Below are 22,407 nucleotides of genomic sequence, written 5' to 3'. Positions count from 1 at the left end.
GGTGGCTCTGAGTCCTACACCATAAGAGAGGGTATGCTCTAGGCAGAAGGGCTGGCTGTGCAAAGGCCCTGGGGCAGGAAGAGCAAACTAGGAGTAAACCGCAAGAAGGCTAGTGTAACTGGAGCTGAAGGGCAAAGGGCTAGCTAAGGAGCAAGTCACATGTCATTCTCCCCCACAAAACTGGCCACTACAGGGGGCTTTAGAAGGGCTGGCACAGGATGGGGCCCAGTGGAAACCTAAAGAGCGAGGAAGGTGGGGCTACAGTCAGAAGGCCCAGGCTGAGCGTGTGCCTCTCCCCACCTCTACCAGCCCATCCCTCAAACCTCCCTGCCAGGCTCTCACCCAGAGCCATGGAGCAGGGTCTCCAGGGAGGCAGCCTGTGGGGAGGCCCCAGAGGGCAGGCACGTGGGCAGCCGGCAGACGAGGCCGGGACCTGCTGGCTCTGCCATTTCCGAGCTCTGGGACCCGGCCAGATCCCAGCAATGGCTGGGCCTCACTGCCCTGTCTGAAGAGTGGGCGTAATGCTGGCACCTGCTGCGGCCACTTCAGGATTAATGGATCCCACGCGGGGCCTGGCAGCTGCTTCTGTCACGGTCCAGCCACCTGCCGGGGCCCTGTCCTCTGGCGGGGGACACAGGGGCTCCCAGCGCCATCCCGGCCTGCTGTCCCCATGGGGTAGGAGCAGGTGCTGGAAGCCCAGGCTGGGGTAGGGGGCAGCGCTGGGCCCTGGCTGCTGGCCCAGTGGAGGCCCAACCCCCCAGCTCAGAGGAAACCAGACCTGCTGTCCCTTCGCACACAAAGGCGGCCCTCGGAGACTTGGCACTGATTGAGGCCCAGAGAGGCTGTGTCTGGGAAATGTGGCCGCTCCACCCCTCCCAGCCTCCCAGGGGGCCAGACCTCCTCCTAAGAGTTGGGAGCGTGGGAGATGCCCTGTCCGCACTCCCAGGCCTGGCAGCCAGACAGCCCCCAGCCTCCACCCACACAAGGTGTGCCCCTGCCTCCCCTGGACACACCTGCTCACAGCTTCCACCATGTGCCCAGGACAGCGAGACCAAGAGGAGGAAGCTCGGGCGCCAAGCCACCAAGAAGTGGGACCCCGTGTGTTGGGTGCTTGGGGAGGCCCCTCTACCCTCTCCCTACAGCCCTCGCACCCTGATTTCTTGTCCTCCAGCTCAGCTGTCACTCCTCAGCAGAGCCCCATTGCGCAGGACCACCCAAGAAGCTGACCTGACAACCCCCCCTCCACCACTCTGCTTTATTTATTCTGTCACATGAGCCTGTTGCGATTCTCCGATTCTCCATTATTCTCCGTTTACTGCCTCCCTGGGCAGAAGGGGCAAGGGCAGGGGATGGGGGTACACCTGCCTTGTTTTTATATCTATTTTATTTATTTATCTGGCTGTGCCAGGTCTTACTTGTGGCACACTGCATCTTTTCGTTGCAGCATATGGGATCTAGTTCCCTGACCAGGGGTCAAACCCAAGCTCCCTATGTTGGGAGAACAGTTTTAGCCACTGGACCATGAGGGAAGTCCCCCTGCCTTGCTCTTAATTGCATCCCTGAGGCCATGACCCAGAGCTGCCGCACAGAAGGGCAGGAGCAATGGAGGACACCCAGAAGAGGGGCACCATCTGTAGAAGCCGTACCACCAGCTCAGATGGAGGAACCTGGGCTCTGGGTCCCAGACTCTGAGAGCTCCCAGAGGCTGGGCTCAGAGAGGATCATGGGAAACACCGAGCACATATGTGCAAGCTGTCTGGGGCCTGGTGGGGCTCTCAGAGGAGGTAGGTAGGGCGGTCTGGCTGGGGTGGTGGGCCATTCAAAGAAGACTGCCTTGGTCAAAGGAGACAACGTAAGTGCCTGCTCAGGTCCCCCCAGTTGGGGCCACAGCAGGGCTGCATGACATGGGCGCACAGTGGATGGAGCCAGGGGTGGAGGGGTGGGGAAATGAGGTTCACTCCGCCCCTCCACTGCAGAGGGTCCTGCTGGGAACAGAGTGAGGAAGCAAGGAGCAGTGATAAGGACTTCCCCTCCCAGTGAGTCACCATGCTGGCAGCTGAGCCCCCGACTTCCCCTGCAGCGCTGGGGCCAGCCCAGAATTTCTCACGTGCCCACCTGAAGTCACAGGGCCAGATCCCCAAGTTACCCTCTGCCTGCCCCAGCTGCCCACAGGACTGCCTCACCCCGATGTACAGCAGGGCTCACCCTGTGCCCTGGGTGGCATGCCCCCAGCCAGCTTCTGCCCCATTTCCCCCAGGAGACCCCAGGAACTGCTGGTTTGCAACCATGGACCACACGACGCTCCTGACCCACCCACAAAACTGGGCTCTTGGGATGGAGAGGTGGGCCTGGTCACTCAGCTCCAGACAGTGCTTGCAGGCAAGGCCCTTCACCAACCCAACAAGAGGCCAGGGTGGTGAGCAGACCTCGTCCCCCAAGGGGACAGGGAAGCAGGTCCAGTGACTCGACCAAGGCTGGCCATCAGTGTTTCTGGCCATGCAGGCAGCCTCCGAACAGGGGTGCCATAGCTGAGCACTGCAGACTTTTAAAGTGAGGCTTCAGCCCTAACCTGCTAGACTGAAAGCGCAGGACTCAAGTTTTGCTTACAGCCCTTGCCTGCAACGCCACGGCCATGGCCACTTGCCAAGCCGTCACTGTGTGACGGACCGCCTCCCGGGCTCCACAGGCAGGCCAAGCTCACAGTTTCAGGTGAAGCAGCCCTTGTGATGTACCCATTTTATAGATGAGGAGCCTGAGACTGGGATGGGGGAAGCCACACAGCTAAGGAGAGGGCCTTGGGCCACAGGCCACCAGCTCCTGGGCTGCTCATTTAAACACTGTGAGGAGGTAGTAAGCAGCCTTCCCTCAACGGCCTGGGCAGGCAGCACAGGTTGGTAGGGGTGAGGTGGCCGGGAGCCTGCGCTGAAGAGCTGTGGAATTCCAGCTGAGCATCTGGGGGCGGAGCACTTAGCCAGGCCCTCTGGGCAGCTTTGGAGCTCCCCACAAGCTCCTCCTTTTGACCTGGCTTCTCTGATGTCACTCAGAGACACTAAGGGCCCAGGGTAGGGGTCCAGGGGGCCCCGCTCACCCTAGCCAGATCCTGGTCTGCTTTGGGGCTTTACAGGCCTCAGTTTCCCCACCTGAAACGTGGGCTTGAGACCTCCCCCTCAGCTGGGCAGGGCTTTCAGAAGAGCATGAGTCCAGAAAGGTGAGTCCAGGAGCCGGAAGGAGGTGACACTCTGCTCCAGACAACACTGCCGCACCAGGGCCCCCTCTCACTTCTACCCACCCCCACAGGGGTGGGGGGGCAAGGGGAGTGGGCAGGCAGGCCCTGTAAAGGGGCCCCAGCAGTACCTCCCTCATTCATCACCCCCATCAAAGCTCCTCCCCTCCCTCCTGTCTCTCCTACCAGGAAGGTGGCAGCAAGTCCCTGGAGGCTGAGGCTCAGATTACAACAGCCTAGGGGCCCCCAGACTCTCCCTAAGGTAGGGCAGGGGTGGGAGGATGGGCCCAGCATGGGATGTCAGGAAACCTCCGGAGCAGGCCCTACCCCGTCCCCAGGCAGAGAAGTGTCCCTGATTGCAGCTCCGAGCTCTCATCCCCAGTTAAAAACCCCTCCGTCTGTCCCCCTCCCACCTCGAGGGTCCTACCGACTCCCTAGAAACCCCGGCGGGGACAGCTTCAACCCTCCAGACGGAGTTAGCACTCCCTGTGTCTGGCCCCTCCGCCCCCATCCCTGGCCCATCCCGTCGCCAGCAGGTTCCAGCCTGTCCCGGAGGAAGGCGGAGCGGTCGGCCCCCTCCCCAAGGGCAACCGGCCACGGAGGCCAAGTCCCGCCCTCGCCGGGATCCCGGGACTCCGGGCCTCGGGGGACCAGGCACCAGCCCCTCCCGTCCAGCTCGTCACCGCTGCCGAACTCAACTGGTGCCAGCCGCGCCCGGGTCGGTTGCGTGCCGACTTCCCAGAGGGAAGCGCACTTCTCTGCGCTGAACCCGAAGGGCCGAGCTGCGGTCCCTTCCGTCCCCTGAAATGCACAACTGGGGCACTGGGACGGGCGGCGGCGGCCGCGGTGCGTACCTGGGCTCTTCGTCGAGTCGGGTTGGAATTCCGGAGTCCGAGCCCGGCGCTCACCCTGAGCCGGCGTCCCCACACCCCAGCCCGGCCTCCGGCCCTAGCTCACCTGGATGGTCTGGTTGGGGTCCCCGCCGGCCACGGGGCCCCCCACCAACTTGCAGTAGAGGTCCTCGGTGGGGCGCGGGGAGCCGCGCGCTGGGGCCTCCTCGCCGCAGGTGGCCGAGGCGGCGATGCGGGCGCCCTCCGCCAGGTTGAAGTAGGGCGGGTGCAGGCTGAAGCCACCGCCCGCCGCCCGCGCCCGCGCCGCGCCCAGCAGCGCCAGTCCGGCCAGCAGCAGCGGCGCGGGGCCCCGGGGACTGCGGGGCCGCGCGCCCGGTTTCGCCATCTTCCAGCTCGCGGACTGCGGGCGAGGCGGGAGCCCGGCGGGTCTGCGGCGCCCGGCCGGGTGAATCGGCTCGCTCCGCCCGCGGACGTCAGGCCCCGCCCCGGCCCGCCCGGGAGCTTCGGCCCCGCGCCCCGGGGAGGGGGCGGGGGAGGCCGGGGGGAGGGGCGGCCGGCCGCCTTAACCCTTGGGACCCCGGCCCGGCCGGCCTCCTGGAAGGGGGACACCTGCTGACCTCGAGCCGGGCCGTGGGAACGCGACGCCGAGGCGGCCCCGGGGCGTGGCTCCCGGTCCCGGGCGGCCCCCTGCGCCCTCCAGCACCGCGGCCCCGGACGCGCCGGCCCGCTCCTCTCGGTCCAGCGGATCCGCTCTTTGTTTCCCTAACTTCGGGCACCTCTCGGCGGCCGAGGGTCCCCGGCGGGCCCGGGTTTGGCGCCACTCCTCTCGGGTCCAGTCCGGGCCCAGCCCGTCCCCACCCGCGACCCCAGAACCGGCAGAGTGACCCGAGTGACCGCAGCCCGGGAGCCCAAACGCGGGGTCCCTGGGATTGAGATGTGAATTCCGGAGCGCAGCGCATCCTGGCCGCCTCTCGCCGGCGGGTTTTCGGTGTTTTGCGCATGGTACTGGCCCCCATTCTGCCTCACCCAGCAGGTGTGCAGGAAGGTGCACTCTGCCGGCTGTGAATGGCGGTGGGTAGTGGCCCCGGAAGCAATCCGGTCTGCAGAGGGAGAGGGAGACCCTCAGCTGTGGACCAGGGGCCAGGTCCCCCCACCTGACTCCTGCCTGGGCAGGGTTTGGTTTAAAAATTCTCTAAAACGGGGAAGTGGGGCCCTCTGCAGTGAAGGGAGGATACTCAGAGCCCTGTAGGCGCCAGGAAGACTGGCTGCGAAGGAGGGCATCTATTGAGCACCTGCTGTGTGAAGGGAGGGGCCAAGTGTGAGCCCACCCTGGTGCCTGGGGTTCCTTGCTGGAAGGCACTGTGGATCCCACCGTCTCTGTCTGCTAGAGGAACCCTCAGGCTCAGGGCAGGCGCTCAAGGACACTGGGGAAACGGGGCTGGAAGAGAGGTCGGTCGAGCTCAGGATTGTGTCCCAGCTGTTTTTGCATTTGGGTGGCTTCGGCCACTGGGTCTCCTCCCCTCCTTCAGCTCCTGGCCCACATCCGCCTCAAGGGAAGCCCTGATGGGGCTGGCTCAGCTGCTGGGCTGGCAGGGCCCCCAGTCTATGAGCCAGGCCAGCTGGGTGTCTGTCCCACGTGGGACCCCCTGGACAGTCCTGGGGAGTCGAGTAAGTGTGTGGGGTGGCAGCCAGCTGGTCCTGGTGGGTCCTGCCCCAGTAGTTGTTCCCGGAAGGTCACACCACTGGTCACATCTTTCTGGCTGTCCCTGGCCTCCTGCAAATCCTGAATCCCAGGGGCTAGAGGCAGCTTCTCTGCAGAGTTGAGACAGGCAGGCGGCGGTGTGGGCTGGCTCCCCCCTCCCCTCCCTCTCCTTTCCCTTCTTCTCTCTCATCTCCCTCTGCTCTCAGGCTATTCTGTAACTCCACCTGGGCAGGGGGAGAAGAGGTGGTTCCTCCCCAGAGACCCTCTGAGTTGGAGAGGGCCTGGCCTAGATGGGGGGAGGGGCAGGTGGACAGGAAGGAATCCAGAGTCCCTGTGCCTTGACAGGCCAGCTCACCAGCTAATTTATAACCCCTTGAGAGGACAGCTGCCTCTGGGCAGTAGCAGGGTTTCCAGATGGGGGATTTGACCTGTCCTGGCCCCGCCCTCCCTACTGCCCAGAGGTGCCCCCATAACACACATCACAGCAGTGCGCTCTGTCCCTGGCACCAGCACCCCCTTAGCGCTGGTGAGCTGGCATCCTGAGGGCTGGGGCTGGGAACCCTCCACCCAGGTGGCCCCCCTGTCAGCTTCTCAACACCCATGGAGGGGCCAGGGGGCAGGTGAGAGGCAGGAGCCCTCTGAGCCTCCCAGCGACCAGGTCACCGCTGTCCAGAGGGCACAGAGCAGACGGGAGGGAGGGGCCACCGCCTGAGAATGCGCTGAGTCAGCCGGGCCAGCATGTGGAGGGTTAATCGTGGGCTAGCGGCTTCCGGGAGACAGCTGCCCTGAGCAACTGGTGGCCTGGGCCTGGGGGTGAGGGGGGAGGCGCAGTGCCTGGTGAAGTGGGCAGAGGGCGATGTGGTGGAAGGAGCTGAGTGAGGTGCCCGCTTGGCCCCCACCCTGTGCCCACTTAGGTGCCCCAGCTGGCGCAGGGCAGGGGAGGGAGGTCCGTCTCTGCTCACCTTCATGCCTGATGCCCAAGGCACATTTCCAGCAAGTCATTTTCAGCTGGTGCAGCGAGGGTGTCCAGTCTTGCTCTGATTCCTGGGCCACCCAGCCACCTTTCCTACTTAGGAATTGGGAAACTGAGGGTCAGTTTCCAAGGCCCAGGGGTCAGTCAGGAGCATGTGGTTAGCAAGGGAGAGAAGGAGTTGGACTGGCATTCATTTTCTCCTCCCAAATGTATTGGGCACCTTTGCAGTACAGGTCCGTAATGCAGTGCCCCCCATCCTGAAACAGGCTGCTTTAGCCTTCTGTCCTAAGTCCACAGGAGAGGGACCCCAAGTCCTGGGAGGTGGGTGGAGGCAGCTCATGGGGAGGCATGTGGAGGCAACTTGACCCCCTGTGTCCTGCTGCGCTCTGACCATGTCCCAGGGGAGGACCCCACACCCAGAGTCCCCCCCACCCAGCCCCACAGTAACTGGAGCCCCGGGACCTGTGGGAGGTTGGACACAGGTGGCAGCTCGAGTGGGAAAGAGGTGCTCCTGAACCCAGGTAGGGGGTCCAGCCGATCCCCCCCACACCGAGCCCTGGGATAAGACCCCTGTGGTGGGGCCTGGGCCAGGGGAGCCCACCCTCGAGACTGCGTGCCCCCCCCCCCACCTTGATGTCATGCCCAGGAGCCCTGCTCAGCCCCATCTGCAGGGCAGCTGTGGGGACCACAGGCCAGGCCACAAGGGCACACCTGCCATAGCCTGAGCTGAGTCCTAACCGCGACCATAACTCCCCAGGAACAGCTGCGAGGGGCACCCCTCATTACACTCAGCCGCATCATCACGTCACAGTCGGTAACAGATGACTGTGCCTGACTCTGACCGCTGTCCTGGATCCCAGCTCTCACCCAGTGCTGCTCCTCTTGGGGGGTGGTGGCGGGGAGAAACTGCAATGCCCCGTGGGAGAAGGAAGCTGAGCTCTCAGCTCCTCGCTGGGAGTGTCTGTCTCCCTTTGACAGGAAGAGGTTTCAGGAGAAGCTAGGCTGTGGTTTGGAATATTCCCTGCCCCAGGGCTGCCCTGATGCCTTCTGGGGAGCCCAGGTGGCCAGAACATGTACCCGGTCCATCCAGGCTGGCTGTGGGGCAGGTGGCAAGGCTGATGCTGGCGGCTGCTGGCAGCCCTGGTCCAGCCCAGGCCTGCGGGGGGAGGACACAGACCAGCTGAGGGGAGGCCTCATTAGGAGGTTGTAAAGGGTTGTAAAGCCAGCAGGTCTGGGGCTGAGAGAGCTTCCTGGCCTCTGGGCCATTGCTCAGTCCAGAGCCCTCCCCTGGCCGTGGGCTGGCACAGTCCACTGGGAGGGCAGAGGACAGGCCAGATGACCTGAGTGGGCACCAGAAGGGTGCCAGGCTGGAGTCCCCTCATTCCCAACTGAGGAGTGTCTGGGGACAGGTCCCTGGATGCCCCTGATGGACTGGTGTCTCCTGCCTGTGACCCCAACTGGGCCACCTTGGGGTTCCCCCAGGCCTCCAGGGCGTGGGCTTTGGGAAACCTCCGAGGCCACCAGGCTTTGGGTTGATCCCAACGAGCAGCAGATGGTTTTGACCCCCATGCTGCCCAGCCAAGGGCCTTCCTCTAGGAGCCTTCTGTCCCCGGAGCTCTGGATGCTCTGTGCCCAGCCTACAGGCAGCAGTCTCCAGCCTGAAGGCCAGACCCTTGGGCATCCTGGTGGGCGGTTTGCACCTCGGAGGGGGTCCAGACAGGCTCACGTGTGCCCAGTGCCATGGGCTGTGCTGGCCAGCCCCCAGGCCTGGGCTCTGCACAGAAGTTCCCCAAAGCTCCTTTCTCCTACTCGTCTCACCTCCTTCCCGACTGGTGTCCTAGATGGACAGGCCTGGCTCTGTAGAAGGCACACACGTCCAGGATGCTCAGAAATGTGGGGCTTCGTGACTCCCCATGGGCTTGTCAGTGTGCTGTCCATGAACAGAAAGCCTGGATCAGGCAGGAGTCCAGAGTCCCGGGTCTGGCTTGTACATCCCCTCCTGCGGCCTCAGTGTCTCCAGCTGAATGTAGGGGAACCCCCACCTTGCTGACATAGGGGCACCAAGCTTTGTGAAGGACACCACGAGCTGGAGGAATCGGACCAGTCACCTTATGGACTGGAACCTTTATGATAACAGCTATGGGTGCCAGCTGCCTGCTGGGCTGGGGCCCTGCCACGCCTCATCCTGTCTTCCTCCTCCCAGCCCAAACTGCCTTTTGCTTATCTTAGGATAAAAGCCAGACCCCTCACTGAAGCCCCCAGGCCCCAAGGAACCTCCCAGCTATGCGCTGCCTGTCTGGGCCATCAGGCTGAGCCTCCAGCCTTCCCTCCCCTTCTGTCTCATGGAATTTTGGCCTTATTCCCTCCACCCAGGACACAACAGAACCCCTTGTCTGCTTTCCTGGGCCTCTAGTGGGTCAGACAGATATGCACCTACCCTTTCTCAGATTCAATTCAATCACACCTGTGTCTTGCCTGTCCATTTTGCCATATCCCCAGGCCTGGTGAAGAGGAGGTGCCCGGGGAGCGCCCACCACATAAAGGACAGCCTCTGGGGTTTACCCTGTCACAGGTCCTTCCAGGCTGTGCAGGGCCCTGTAACCAGACTTGGGCCTCTGGTTCCCCAGAAGAAGCCCACTGCTGTGCTCTGGGGACCCCTTCCCAGCACGGGGTCTGTGAGCTGGAAGGAGAGGCAGGGCCTGCGGAGAGGAAGGAGCTGCTGTCTGAGATAGCCCCCGTGTCTGCATCCTTGTACGATATCTTTCCCACCATGGCTCACCAGACGCCCCGCTGACCCAGCCCTGGGCTTGAGGAGCAACCCTCAGCCACAAATCTCCCACCCCAGCCCCAGGGGAGCGGCGGGCTGAGTTGGGGGGCACCCTAGGAACCCCTGAGGAGGGGGCCCGGACCTCCCTGGAGAGCCAATCATATCCAGAGGGCAAAGGAAGGGGCTGGTTCAGAAGGGAGGTCGCTCTTCAGACTCCAGGCCCAGGTGCCTCCCTCAATGGGTCACCTCCCAGCACCTTCCTAAGGTGTAAAATCGGGGGTCCAGGCCTCCTGCTCTCAGATCTGTGGGGAGCAGGGGGGGTGACCCCGGAAGGCTTACATCAATCCCTGTATCCCCCACACAGGACGGCAGCATCCACATCGGACACCCGTGGGGCCAACGTGTCTGCAGTGTTATTTACCCCATTTGACCTTTGGCTCCTAGGACTCCCCCACCCCCACGCTCACCACCTCCCTGCTCTGTACTCTGGACTGGGCAGCCCTGGGGGAAGCAGGTGAGGGGCAGGGGGTCCCCAACACAGAAGGAGGGGGTGGCACCTAGGGCCCTGGGCTGCCCTGCACCTCTTCCCTCTCAGGACTGACCTGCAGCAGGCCCCTCCCCCCAGGTCCCTGGGGGCCTGGCCAAGCTCTGGTTCCCGCAGGGTGAGGGCTCTGCAGCTCCTCCAGGAGGTGCCCACAGGCGGCCTTATATGGCCAGAAGGCCTTGCTGCCCAGGAGGAATCTGATCCCACGGGAAGGGCAGGGATGTGGGGCTGAGCCCCAGGCCGGGCCAAGGGGCGTGGTTTGAATGGCTCTAGTCCCCTGGCCTACAGCCCCCTAAAAGCAGCCAGATAAGCCTGACCCCCTTGCCAACTTTGGGACATCTGGTTGGGGGCTCTGTGACAAACCCTGGGGGTCTGCCATCCTGGCAAGAGCTGCAAGATTCGAGGCCAGCTACACCACCCCTCCCCGCCCAGTACCACCCAAACTATACAAGGTACAGCCTGAGAGAGTCTGGGGCCTGCAGCCTGGCTCTGGCCTTGACTGGCCAGGTCACTGGCCTTCAGCAAGTTGCCTCCTTCCCTGGGCAGGCCCAGCCTGGCATCAGTGCCCTCCCCAGAGTGGCACCGGGGTCCCTACACCACATCTGGATACCTGTTGGGATTCAACCTCCCTGCCCCCTTCCCAGCCCATCATCCCTCCCTCCATCACCCCCACATCTCTCTCTCCCGACTCTCTCCTTCTCTGGGTTTCTCACTCTGGCTACCCTCTCTCTCTGCCTCTGTCTCCCTGCCTCTGTCTGTCTGTCTCTCCTTTTCTCTGTGTCTCTTGGTGTCCCTCTTCCTCCCACCTGCTGCCCTCCATCTGCTGAGCTCCCCTACTCTGGGCAGCCCTAGCCCCTCCCCCAAAGATCAGCGGCAGCAGTGGTGACAGAGGCTCCTCCTGCCCGCTGGCCTGTCTGCCACCTGGAAGCTCTGGCCGTGGGCGCTTGGTGGCCCTTGCTGGCAGGGCTGGGGAGTGGGCCAGCAGATGACACAGCTCCCCTGGGCCTCTGAGCTGTCACATGGCCCTGGGACACAGCAAGTCGAGGTGGAGTCCACCTTTCCAGGGGGCACCAGAGTCCACTGCCTGCATGTCGAGGCTGTGGCCAGGGGAGGCCCCAGACCATGGGCAAGGAAGGACAAGTGGTGACAGGGCCCATACTGCTAGGCGCAGCCATTCCGCTAGGCCAGCGGGGGAGGCAGGGGCTCTTGTCACCCTGCTCACCGGGTGAGCAGAGGGGGCAGGGCTGGCCCAGACCACCCCCTATGTCTCCCCATACGAAAGAAAGACGAGGGGCCAGCCCCTGCCATGGGCCTGCATCTTGCCCGCAGGCTCTTGGGGAAAGCTAAGTCTTGGGCAGTGCTGTGACCCAGGAAGGGGGCCTGAGACAACACATTGAGGGGTTGACAGCTGTCTGTCCATCCAGAATACACTCTGGGCAAGGGCTGCCTGGCTGCCCAGGCCAGGGAAGGGGAGGAGGCCCGGGGCAGCACTTAGCCAGTCCATCCTCTGCAGTCCAGATGGGCACATGCCCTGGGCTGACAGAAACCCGTGACATCTCCTCCCAGGAGGGGCCGGGCACAGCTCTTGGGAGCCCTGACTTGGATGCTGCCCAGGGGCTGCAACTCACCCACCCTGAGGCCCCTGGCTGTGACTGTAACAAGGGGTCCTCCTCTGCTTGTAACCTCAGGTGGCTTTTAAAAGGCAGGTTGCCCTGTTGCTCCTGTCTTCAGACCCCCCACAGCCTCCAAGGTCCTTGAGCAGCCCCTCACCACCTCAGAGCCCGCAGTGTTCCAGCCTCACTGGCCTCCGTACAAATGCTAAGTGCTCCCTTGCACCACAGGACCTTTGCACAAACCACACCTTCCACCAGAAATCTTCTACCCAGTCCTCAGCCTACCCTACAGACCCCATGTCCAGGGTACATTCCCCTTTTCTTCCTCCAACAGCTATGTAATATTTTACTACATTTCACCTTATTATTTTGTTATTTAGTGTCCTGTGCTGAGCTGGTGCTGGGCAGTCATGGCTGGACGCTGGGACACCTGTGCCCCATTGCCTTCACATTGGCCTGGAGGCCTGGGATAGGGGCAGGCAGGTCAGAGGGGTGAGGGCTTGGCGCCCAGGCCCCTGTTCCTCTCGTGCAGCCTGAGGGCCACAGTGCATAGTAAAAACACCGACAGCAACAAGTGTGGGCAAGGATTTTGGGAGTCGGGGCACCCACATTGCTGGTGGGGATGCAGATGGTGTAGGTGTGGAACAGTCCTGTGCTTCCTGAAAGGTGAAACATAGTGTCCCCGTGGGTCCACAGCTCCACTCCCAGGGATGGGTCCATGTGAATCTCCTCCATGAATGTTTGTGGCGGCACTTTCTATAACTGTTGAAAGGGGGAACCGGCCCAGATGCCATCAGCGGGTGAGCAGGAGGGAGGTGGTCCAGGCATTCGGGTGCCCGGCAGGTCCACACCTGCCACACCACCAAGCCTGGGAGGCAGGCTCTTTGAAGAAGCTGCTGGAACCAGGGGGCTGGCAGCTGGGGTGCACCTGGGCCACTGGCCTCTCCCAGGTGTGGATGGGGAGGCGCGGCTTAGTGGGTGCCGAAAGACGGAGATGGCGGAGGCTGAGTCACCTCTGGGTGCCGGACCACCCACAGCCACACAGCCCCCGTGCTTGCCAGCTGGTCCCGTGCATCCCGAGAGCACGACAGAGGTGCGGGTTTGTGTTTAGGACTGCAGGGAACCAAGACACTCAACTGTAAACAGCAGACTGACTCACCCTGTCTTCCTTGAGCGCACATGGGGCCCTTGGTCACACGCAGGTCAGCCTATGGCTCACACCTCATGGCCTGACTGCGAAACCCCCCGCGTACTGGGGCTCCCCCAGGGCCACCAGAGCTTCAAGTGCAAGTGACACCCCAACCAAGCCCATCTCCTGTCACCCCAGCTTCACAAAGGGGGGCTTGAGGCCATGGAAGGGGTGGGGGGCATAGGGGAACCTGCAGTTGGACCCCCATCTGCCCGCCCAGGGCTCTGTCCTGGCAGCAGCTCAAGAGGTCCCCTTCAAGACCCCCGCGGGGCCTCTGCCGCACGGAGAGGTAGGGTGGTGGGTGGGCTCAGCTCAGGCCTCTGTTTGCCTCAAGTTTCAACATTTACAGAACATTCGTCCTGGGCTCTTCTGGGGAGGTATTTCCTACAGGAATGTAAACATTCGAGACTTGGAAGGCTCGTGCTGGGCATGGCGCTGGTGGGTCTCCTGGGAGCCGGTCTTCATCTCGGGGTGGGGGGTGGTTCTGGGAGTCTGTGCCTGGCCTTCCCAGTGGGTGGGAATTGAGAGTCACCCCTCCTTGGGAGCCTGGTCTCCTGTGGCCTCTATGCTCCATCTGGGGCTTGCTGTGTGACCTCAGGTCAGAGGCACGACCTCTCTGGGCCCGCAGAGCCAATGGGACCTGTTTTCTCGCCTCATCATTGGCCCTAGGCCCTCAGCACCACGTCTCTGTGCCGCTCACCTAGTGGGGCTTTAGGGAGCAGCCCTCTCTGTGTGCTGGTGGCTTGGCCAGCGCCTGGTCTGATGGTCACAAAAGTCTGTCTTAGAGACAGGAGACAGGGCATCAGAGGGTTCTGTGGACTCTGCCTGTTGCTAGCACCGTGATTCTGAGGCTCTGTGCAACCCGGCCTTTTGTTGTTGTTGTTGTTTTTTGCGACCCCGTCTTTTGTTCAGGAGTCAGGAGGCTGCCGGGCTGGTAAGTCCTGCCCTTATCTGCAAGGTGCTCAGTCCCTATCCTGTGGGCTTGCTCCTGGCTGGACCTATGTTCACATCTCTCTGGGACGCCTGACCCCAAGCGTCCTCAGTGAGACCTGTGGCCCCAGCCTCAGGAAGCCGAGTGGGAGCAGAGCCTCAAGAGGTTACCTGGGCCCCACGGGAGGCTGGTACCAGCAGCCTTCAGGCCTCCAGCATCTCCACTGGAATGCTCGGAGCTCCCATCACCTGCCCACCCCGGGGGAGGAATGTGGCCTGGGCTACTGGGAGCCAGAAGCCCGGGAGGAGGGGTGGTGAGAGGCCTCCCTCCGCCTTCTGGAATTCCCCAGGCCTGGCATCAGATCCTGGCCTGCTTCTCCCCACCCCCACCACTGAGTGAGCCCCTGGCCCTCCTCTCTACAGGCTGCTGGGCACTAGGGTGACCAGTGGGAAGGGGTGGCACCTTCCAAGGCTGGTCCCTGCCTTACAATGTCCCCTCCTCAGAGAGGCCTTCCCTGGCCATCTGACCTATGGCCCCTTCAGAGAGGCCATTGCCCTTCAAAGTCCTAGACCAGGCCCCACTGGTGTTCTGGGCTGGATGCCTCTCTGTGGGCCATCCTGGGTGCTGTGGGGTTTCAATCAGCATCCCTGGTCTCCACCCAATTGTGGCCACAGTACCCTCCCCTCCCCCAGTGAGGACAGCCAGTACTGCTGAGTATCCTGGGCAGGGTGGGGAAGGAACATCCCCAGATGAGACCCACTGCCCCAGACCTTCCCGAGATGAGAGGCTTATTGTCCTCTTCTCCAGGAGAACTGATGCTTTCAAACTGTGGTGCTGAAGAAGACCCTTGAGAATCTCCTGAACAGCAAGATCAAACCAGTCCATCCTAAAGGAAATTAACCCCGAATATTCACTGGAAAGACAGATGCTGAGGCTGAAGCTCCAGTACTTTGGCCACCTGATGCAATGACGTGAAGAGATAACTCATTGGAAAAGACCCTGATGCTGGGAAAGATTGAAGGCAGGAGAAGAATGGGACGACAGAAGATGAGATAGTTGGATAGCACCACTGACTCAATGGACATGAGTTTGAGCAAGCTCCGGGAGACAGTGAAGGACAGGGAAGCTGAATGCTGCAGTCCATGGGGTGGCAAAGGGTCAAACACGACTTAGTGAGTGAACAACTGGGCCAGGAGCTCCCTGGGGACGCTGCTGGGCCCAGGACTCGCCTGGGGCCACAGGACAGCCACGTGCCCAGTCACTTGCATGAGGTCATAGTTTGTGGGGGCAGAGGCACCTCCTGTCTGGGCCCTGCTGGACATCCTGGGGCCTCAGAGGACTTGCAGAGCTGGGCAGGGAGGGGGGAGCTGGGGACGGGCAGAGTGAGACAAGCCTGGGCTAAGCTCCTCACCGGGGCAGGAATTTGGGTTCCCCCTCACCCTCCACCTGCACTCTCCAGGCCCAGCAAACCTCTGCCTCTGGGCACGTTCCAGCAGCTGCTGACACATTCACTGCCTGGAGCTCAGAGGCTGGGCCCTGCGAGCAGACCATCACCACCAGGGGCCCCAGGGAGGGCCTTCCTCTCTAGTCCATTCCAGGTCCCCAGCTGGGTGTCCCCAGCGGGCAGATGAGAGACCCCCACACCTCTGCTTCGGAGTTAACCCTCCTTAGGGCTCAGCTTTGGGCTTGGGCATGGGGCAGTGTTGGGGGGTTCCTCTTCTCCTGTCCAAGGCCCTGCTCTGGCTGCACTATGTCTCACCCCCCCACCCCCAGAGCCCCAGGCTGGGCCAAGCCCTGCCCTGTGCCCTGGCTCTGTAACTCTGGGGGAGCCACTTCCTCTCCCTTGGCCTCGGGTTCCTGCTCTGTACAGTGGGCTCATAATTGCACATCCTCTCAGGGTGGACATGGGGCCACCTGGGTGGGGTCAGAGGTCAGCCTGGGGATAGAATCTGGTGTCCCCCTGGAGGGCCTGGCCCAGGAGTAAAGGTGGGCCTTGCAGCCTTCTTGCTTTGAACCTGAAACTCCACCCAGTTTGGCTGGAATGTCTTGGCCTCTGGCCAGCGTGGTGAGCCTGTGGCGTGTCCACTGGGATGAGCCAGCTGGCTGCCGCGTGCATGCCTAGGGTGGAAGTGCCTCCATTCCTGTCCCTTGGCTCAGCCCTTGTGGCCCGGCCCCGAGGGAGGGGTGGAGCCAGAAGACAAGACATTCCTGGGTGTCTCTGACCTCATAGTGCTCTCTGTTGGGTGTCAGTGGGGATCCAGGTGCCTAGCTTAGCCCTGCCTAGCTTAGGCCCTCACCCCACCTCCAGAATATCTGTACGTGTAACTGGGGAAGAGGTCCGTGAAGGCCTCCTGGGAGCCAGGTGGGGAGGGGAGAGGCCCATCCAGATGCTGCCCCAATGCCAGCACAGTGTGCAGCACCCACTGCCTGCATGGGTGAACGCAGATGTAAAAATCAGGGGGGTGGGGAGCACTTAGGGTCTGTGCTCCTTATCACCACGTGTGGGTTACATCTCAATGAAAAAGTCTAACACAGAATAGTCTGAGCAAACTCTGGGCTTCCCTGGTGGCTCAGACGATAAAGAATCCATCTGAATGCAGGAGACCCAGGTTTGATCCCCAGATTGGGAAGATCCCCTGGATAAAGAAACGGCAACTCACTCCAGTATTCTTGCCTGGAGAATTTCATGGACAGAGGAGCCTGGTGGGCTACAGTTCCTGGGGTTGCAAAGAGTCGGACACTCTGAGAGGCTAACACATACACACACTGGAAGATAGTAAAAGACAGGGAAGCCTGGCATGCTACAGTCCATGGACTCGCAAAGAGTCAGACAGGACTGAGCGACTGAACAACAATAAATGATAAAATGACAAAATAAAATAGAGCAGAAAGGGTGACCGGCTGGATGCTCTCAGGCTCCTGACCCTGATAGCCTGTGAGCACCAGTGCCCAAGGCCCCACACCCCAGGTCACTGAGGTCAGACCTACGTGCCGGGGCTGCACAGCTGCTGGGACCTCCCTTGAACTCACAGAGACTGGGGAGACTTAAGAGTCAGACGGAACCGCCTGTTTCCTTGAGACCAGAGGACGGTTTGGAGTTGTGGCTGGAGGTGGTGGCACAAGGGACTGCTGGAGTCCCTCTGAGGCAGGTCTGTCCAGAGCTGGACCTTCTCCCAGGGAACCAGGGAAGGCAGGAGGAGCTGGTGGCTGCAGCTCCTGGCTAGGTCTGCACGGGGAGAATCCTGTCCCTTGGCCCTGACCTGTATCTCACCCTGGGCCCGCGCCCAGGCCCGGAAGGAGGGTTTCCTGGTTTCGGGGCTGGTTCCCCTCCACACACAATGCATGTCAGGCTGCCCAAGCCCCACCCAGCCCAGACACAGCTTCTCTGGGAGGAGCCCCTCAGCCCCTTGCCCGGGAAGGCTATGTCCCACGCATCTGAGCCCCACTTACCTGCCATGAGCTGGGCCCCAGGACAGTGCAGGTGAATGGGCAGTGGATGCTGGACGCAGACACCGGCCAACACCTCTGGCCACCGGCACCCTCCTGGGCAGCCTGAATGAGGTCCTGTGTGAGATGCGGGTGGTGATAGTGTGACTTCAAGTTGACCCAGGAGTCAGCTCTACAGCCGTGTAGACCCGGGGTCATGGCATAACCACCCAAATAATGATGGTGATGAGAGTGAGAGTGATGCTAGTGGTGACAGTGGGGCTGCTGAGGACCCTCACTGCCGTGTCCACTCTGAGCTCCCCAGATGTGTTTACCCTTCAGGGTGGTGCTCTTACCACTGTCCCCACTTTACAGCCAGGAGGAGAGACAGCTAAGCGACTGGCCACACAGCTAAGAGGCAGGAAGAGGGGGCAAGGTCAGCCTGTCATCCTGATGTGATACTGCAAGGCAGGGTGATCTAGAGCATTTGGGGGTGAAGGGGGCAGGAAGAGGTGTAGGTTCTGCAGGCCTAGAGGTACTCAGGGATCCTGATGGGGACCACCCTGCTCGACAGCTGCTGCTCTAAGCCCCTGGGGGCTGCCCCAGGAGGACAGTATCTACAAGTGCCAGGTCCTCCCGCCCCCAACCCCTTCATCCCACCCAGCCTCCAGCCCTTTCCCAACCTGGAGACCCCATAGGAAGCTCAGCAAACAAATCACCCCTTGGCTGGGGGCCAGAGGTCTGAAGGAGGTGGCCAGCTCACTGGAGCCAGCAGGAAAGTGACTGATGAGCCTCCGTCCCTGAGCCCCGCCCAGCGATGCCGGCAGGGCTAGACGCAGCTCTTGGGCGCCCCATAGTGGCTGCTGGGGAGAGTACAAGCGGGGACACCTCTCCTCAGTTCTGGACCTCCGGCAGCCTCCAGCTTGAGCAGCTGCCCCCCGCCCCCCACCCCGACTTCAGGTGACAGGGGCACTGCTGATGGAGGGCCCAACTGGCTCCCTTCAGGGACCACTCGCTCCTCTGTCTGTGGGACCTGGGACAGCAGTGTTTCTTCTTATTTTTAAAATTTATTTAAACAGACAGTTTCTTAAAGAGGGGCTCATACAGATTTCACTGCCAGAGGGTGGGGTCACAGAGCTTCCTTTTGAAGAACTTGGCCTGAGGAACTCTGGCCCCACCGGGAAGAGACAGTGTTGTCTTCTGTGTGTCCATGCGTGTCTTATAGTACTTAAAATGTTTTTTTATTGTGATAAAATATATATAAATAAAACTTACTGCCTTGACCATCAAGCGTGCAGTTCAGTGGTATTAAATACATTCATAATGTTGTGCAGCAATCAGCACCATCCATCTCTACAACTTTCTCACCTTGTAGAATGGAGCTCTACACCCATTAGATACTAACCCTCACCCCCAGCCCCTGGCCGCTGTTATTCGACTCCTCTAGGCACCTTGTGTAACTGGAATTACACTGTACTTGTTTGTGACTGGCTTATTTTACTTAGCATAATTTCTCAAGTTTCATCCATATGCTTGTCACAATTTCCCTCCTTTTAAGAGATGAACAACAACAAAAAATTAAAAAATAAAAGATGAACATTGCACTGTGTGCATAGACCATATCCGGCTTATCCCGTCACCCACCCATAGACACGTGGGTTGCTTCCATCACAGACTATTGTGAATAATGCTGCTGTGAACATGGCTGTACAAATCTCTTCAAGACACCGCCTTCTTTTGGGTAAGTAACCTAGAGGTGGAATTGTTGGATCAGATGGCAGTTCTATTTTTAAGTTTTTGAAGAACCACTATACTGTTTTCCACAGCAGCTGTACCATTTTACCTTCCTACCAACAATGCACAGGATTTCAATTTCTCCACAGCCTCAACACTTATTTTTTCAAATTCATTGTAGTCATTCTAAGGGGTGTGAGTGGATTTTGTTACATGTGCAGGTGAAGCAAACTATGGACAAGACACAAAGAGATTAAAAATCCAACTGACCCTTCTAAAGAGCTGGGAGCAAAAGCAGGGTACCAGCGCATGCCCCTTGCACTCAAAATCACCAAAGAGATGGGCAAACCATCGAAGCTCCCCTCCAGTCAAATCCCTGGACCCACTCCTACCCTCATCCCATATAATGGAGTGAACAAGGGAACCTATTACTTGTCTTCACTCCCTCCTACTGCAGCAGGAACCCTGATAAAGCCTTGCCTGAATTTCTTATCTCGTCTCATATAAATTTCTATTGACTAGGGAGGACAAGAAAGGCTTCCCAGATGATACTAGTGGTAAAGAATCCACCTGCCAATGCAGGAGATCCAGGTTTGATACCTGAGTTGGGAAGATTCCCTGGAGGAGGCAACCCACTCCAGTATTCTCGCCTGGAGAATTCCATGGATAGAGGAGCCTGGAGGGTTACAGTCCATGCAGTCGCAAAGAGTTCGAAGCAACTTAGCACACACGCATGTAGGGAGAACAAGAACCCTGGTCCATAATACAACCACAAACATAAACACGTGATGTCCGTGCATGTGCTGGGGGTCCTGGAAAGGGCACACATCTCTCCAGCTGACACCAACAGGGAATGATGACCTTCCTACAGGGCGCTGGCCTCAGTGACCTGAGGCCCAGCTGCCAGAGCCCAGTGGAAGCAACAGCAAACACACTGCCCACTCGAACACTGGTTTCCAGGTATGAGTAGCCTCAGCCCTGACCAGGCCCAGACATTAAATCCTCCCGGACCTGTATAGAAGTTGGCAGTGACTCAAATGGGGCACCTTGAGGCCAGGCCGACCGGGATCATCTGCAGTCGCCACAAGGTGAGCAGACACAGCCCTGGGAGAGCCCTCACCCGTGTGACCTCACGGAGACTTGAGTGGGGGAAGTGAGGTGGGAGCCCAATCTTAGAGGGCCGGGAGGATTTGCCGAGTAAGAGGCATTGGGATTTCGGAAGCTCCACTGCCGGGCTCGGCCCTGAGCAGCTGGGGCGGCGGGGTGTACAAGCTCTGGAGTCCATCCCCGAGGGGCCCTCTCTCTCATCTGAAAGATCAAGTCTCAAGGGGGTGTTTCAGCTGAAACGGCGGGGCAAAATCCCAGGATTGTGGGACGGGGGGCTCTGGAGTTAGCTCTGCAGCCTGGAGTTTTTCTAGTTTCTTCATTAACAGACCCTCGCACCAGGGACGGCCTGGCATAGAGTGCTCTGGGGAGGATGGAGTGGGACTGATGTGGCGGAAGGGTCCTGCAGGGCCCGGATAGTGCTGAGCACCCGCTGTGCGGGTTTGACCTGGCTCCGCCACGAGGCGTGGCCGAGCTCCTTTCTAGCTCAGACCCCGGTTTCTGGGGCAGTTAAGTCCCACTTTGGGGAGGAGCCCGTCACCCCAGCCCTGCCACTCCTCTCTCAGGAACCCAGGGCTCGCTCTTGCTCTTATAACCAGCGGCGCCCGTTCTGTGTCCATCTTCGCGGTGCTTGGCTTAGCCCTGGGGTAAGACCCCCGGGGCGGTCTGCAGCTCCCACGTGCTGACAACCAGGCTGGTGTCAGCGCTCCAGCCCTCCCACCTGGGTCGGGTCCTGCTTGGGAGGCCTCTGGCCCGGCCGATCCCGGCGGCGGTAATCGCCCACGGGGGCGAAAACCACCGCTGCGAAAACGCGCCAACCTGCGGTCTTGCAAGTTTGCACCAGCCACCCGCCCAGATTCCTGGGACGCCCGGTTTCCGCCCACCGGAAGCGGAAATGCGTCATAACGGCGGACCGCGAGCGCGCGCTCTCTCTCTCTGCGCAAACTCGCGGCGGGGCGCAGGACCCGGAAGTACTCGTCGTGGCCCCGCCCCGTCCGCCAATAGCGCTGCCGGGGGAAAGCGGTGCTTCCTTTCTGCGCTCGCGCTCATCGTGGTGCCATCAGGTGGGCTGCGAGGCTGGCGTCCGGGCAAGGGGGACGGCGCGGGGCCCGAGGTCGGGAGGGAGGATGGCACGGGTCTTGGGTCAGTGCAGGAGAACGGCTTTAGGGTCCGGGGTCGGGGGGTGGGGGTACGGCGCTGGGCCCGGGATCGGGACGGTAACATACCCAGGCGCGCGGTGGTCGGGGCTGGGTGGGCAGGGGCGCGCGAACACGACCCGCCCTTACGAAGCCGCCTTGGGGTCCCGCAGACGCTAGCTCAACATGCAGAACGACGCCGGTGAGTTCGTGGACCTGTATGTGCCGCGGAAATGGTGAGTGTTCCTCTCTCCTACCCCTAAACCCCCTCCATCCCCAGTCTACATCTCCCCGCTCACTGCGCTCCCCCCGCAGCTCCGCCAGCAACCGTATCATCGGCGCCAAGGACCACGCGTCCATCCAGATGAACGTGGCTGAGGTGAGCCGGGCAGCCGCAGGGCCTACCTGCTGGGTGAGGGGGCGAGGTCGGGCGGACTTACACGTTGATTCCCAAACCTCAGGTTTCGACCCGAAGGTGCTTGGGCACCTCTTTACGACTCCTTTTCTCAATTTTTAGGTTGACAAGGTGACAGGCAGGTTCAACGGCCAGTTTAAAACCTACGCTATCTGCGGGGCCATTCGCAGGATGGTGTGTGTCTTGGGGCCCCGCGCTTACCTGGTGGGCTTTTGAACCGGAATAGCGTCCCCCTCGCTGAGGCCTGAGCGGGTTTGTTGGCGAAATGGACCGGAGCCTGTTGGATCAGATTGTGCTGGTTGCCAGCCTCTTCCTGGGGGTAGAAATAGGATGCTCAGGATCCAGGAAAGGGGCCCCCTTACCTTGGAAAACCTCCGAGCTCTCCAGTTGTCACAGGGACCTCCTTGAGACCCTGTCCCCCACTGCCTGTTGCTAGCTAGTCTCCACTTGGTCCATCTGGTGGGCAGCTGGGCGGGATTTCAGGCCAGAAGGGCAGCTGGTCTCAATGTGCTTTCTCCCCTAGGGTGAGTCAGATGACTCCATTCTCCGGCTGGCCAAGGCTGACGGCATCGTCTCAAAGTAAGAGGACTGGAGTTTGGGCATTAGGGCCCAGGATGCTTCAGAAACCAGGTTTTAATGTTGTTCTTTTTTTGTTCCAGGAACTTCTAACTGAAGAGGATCCCGGATACGGAATATTTGTGATAAATAAAGTGAAAACCTATTTGCTTCATTCTGTGCGTTTTTGGTGGCCAAAGGGGGGGTGGGTGGGCTCTTGGGGGTTCTGGAGTGTTGGGGGTGA

At 60.9% G+C, this 22,407-nt stretch overlaps 2 protein-coding genes across 3 annotated transcripts in view; one reads left to right on the top strand and one right to left on the bottom strand.

The window, feature by feature from the left end:
• LAMA5 (laminin subunit alpha 5) overlaps positions 1–4,510 on the bottom strand; it is a 52,012-nt gene extending 47,502 nt beyond the window's left edge. The window contains exon 1 of the mRNA XM_020901105.2: positions 4,181–4,510. Coding sequence (XP_020756764.2) covers positions 4,181–4,459 — 279 coding nt within the window. The 5' untranslated portion in view covers positions 4,460–4,510. The remainder of the gene's footprint in view (positions 1–4,180) is intronic.
• A 16,503-nt stretch (positions 4,511–21,013) lies between these two features.
• Positions 21,014–22,329, top strand: RPS21 (ribosomal protein S21). Of its 2 annotated transcripts, none has more exons than XR_011489553.1 (6): positions 21,014–21,121; positions 21,367–21,429; positions 21,509–21,572; positions 21,711–21,860; positions 22,132–22,187; positions 22,268–22,329. XR_011489553.1 is itself a non-coding variant. In XM_020901110.2 (6 exons), exons 2-6 carry the CDS (start codon positions 21,380–21,382, stop codon positions 22,275–22,277), a joined length of 252 nt encoding a protein of 83 aa, XP_020756769.1. In that variant the 5' UTR covers positions 21,018–21,121; positions 21,367–21,379; the 3' UTR covers positions 22,278–22,329. The 2 variants fall into 2 exon arrangements, 1 of the variants encoding a protein (XP_020756769.1); XM_020901110.2 differs by having other exon boundaries at positions 21,018–21,121; positions 21,711–21,782.
• The last annotated feature ends 78 nt before the right edge of the window (positions 22,330–22,407 follow it).

This window comes from Odocoileus virginianus, chromosome 9 (genome assembly GCF_023699985.2).
Source record: "Odocoileus virginianus isolate 20LAN1187 ecotype Illinois chromosome 9, Ovbor_1.2, whole genome shotgun sequence".
In the NCBI taxonomy this organism is placed as follows: Eukaryota; Metazoa; Chordata; class Mammalia; order Artiodactyla; family Cervidae; genus Odocoileus; species Odocoileus virginianus.
Note: the sequence above shows the minus strand (reverse complement) of the source record. Positions and strands in the feature narration are given on the sequence as shown.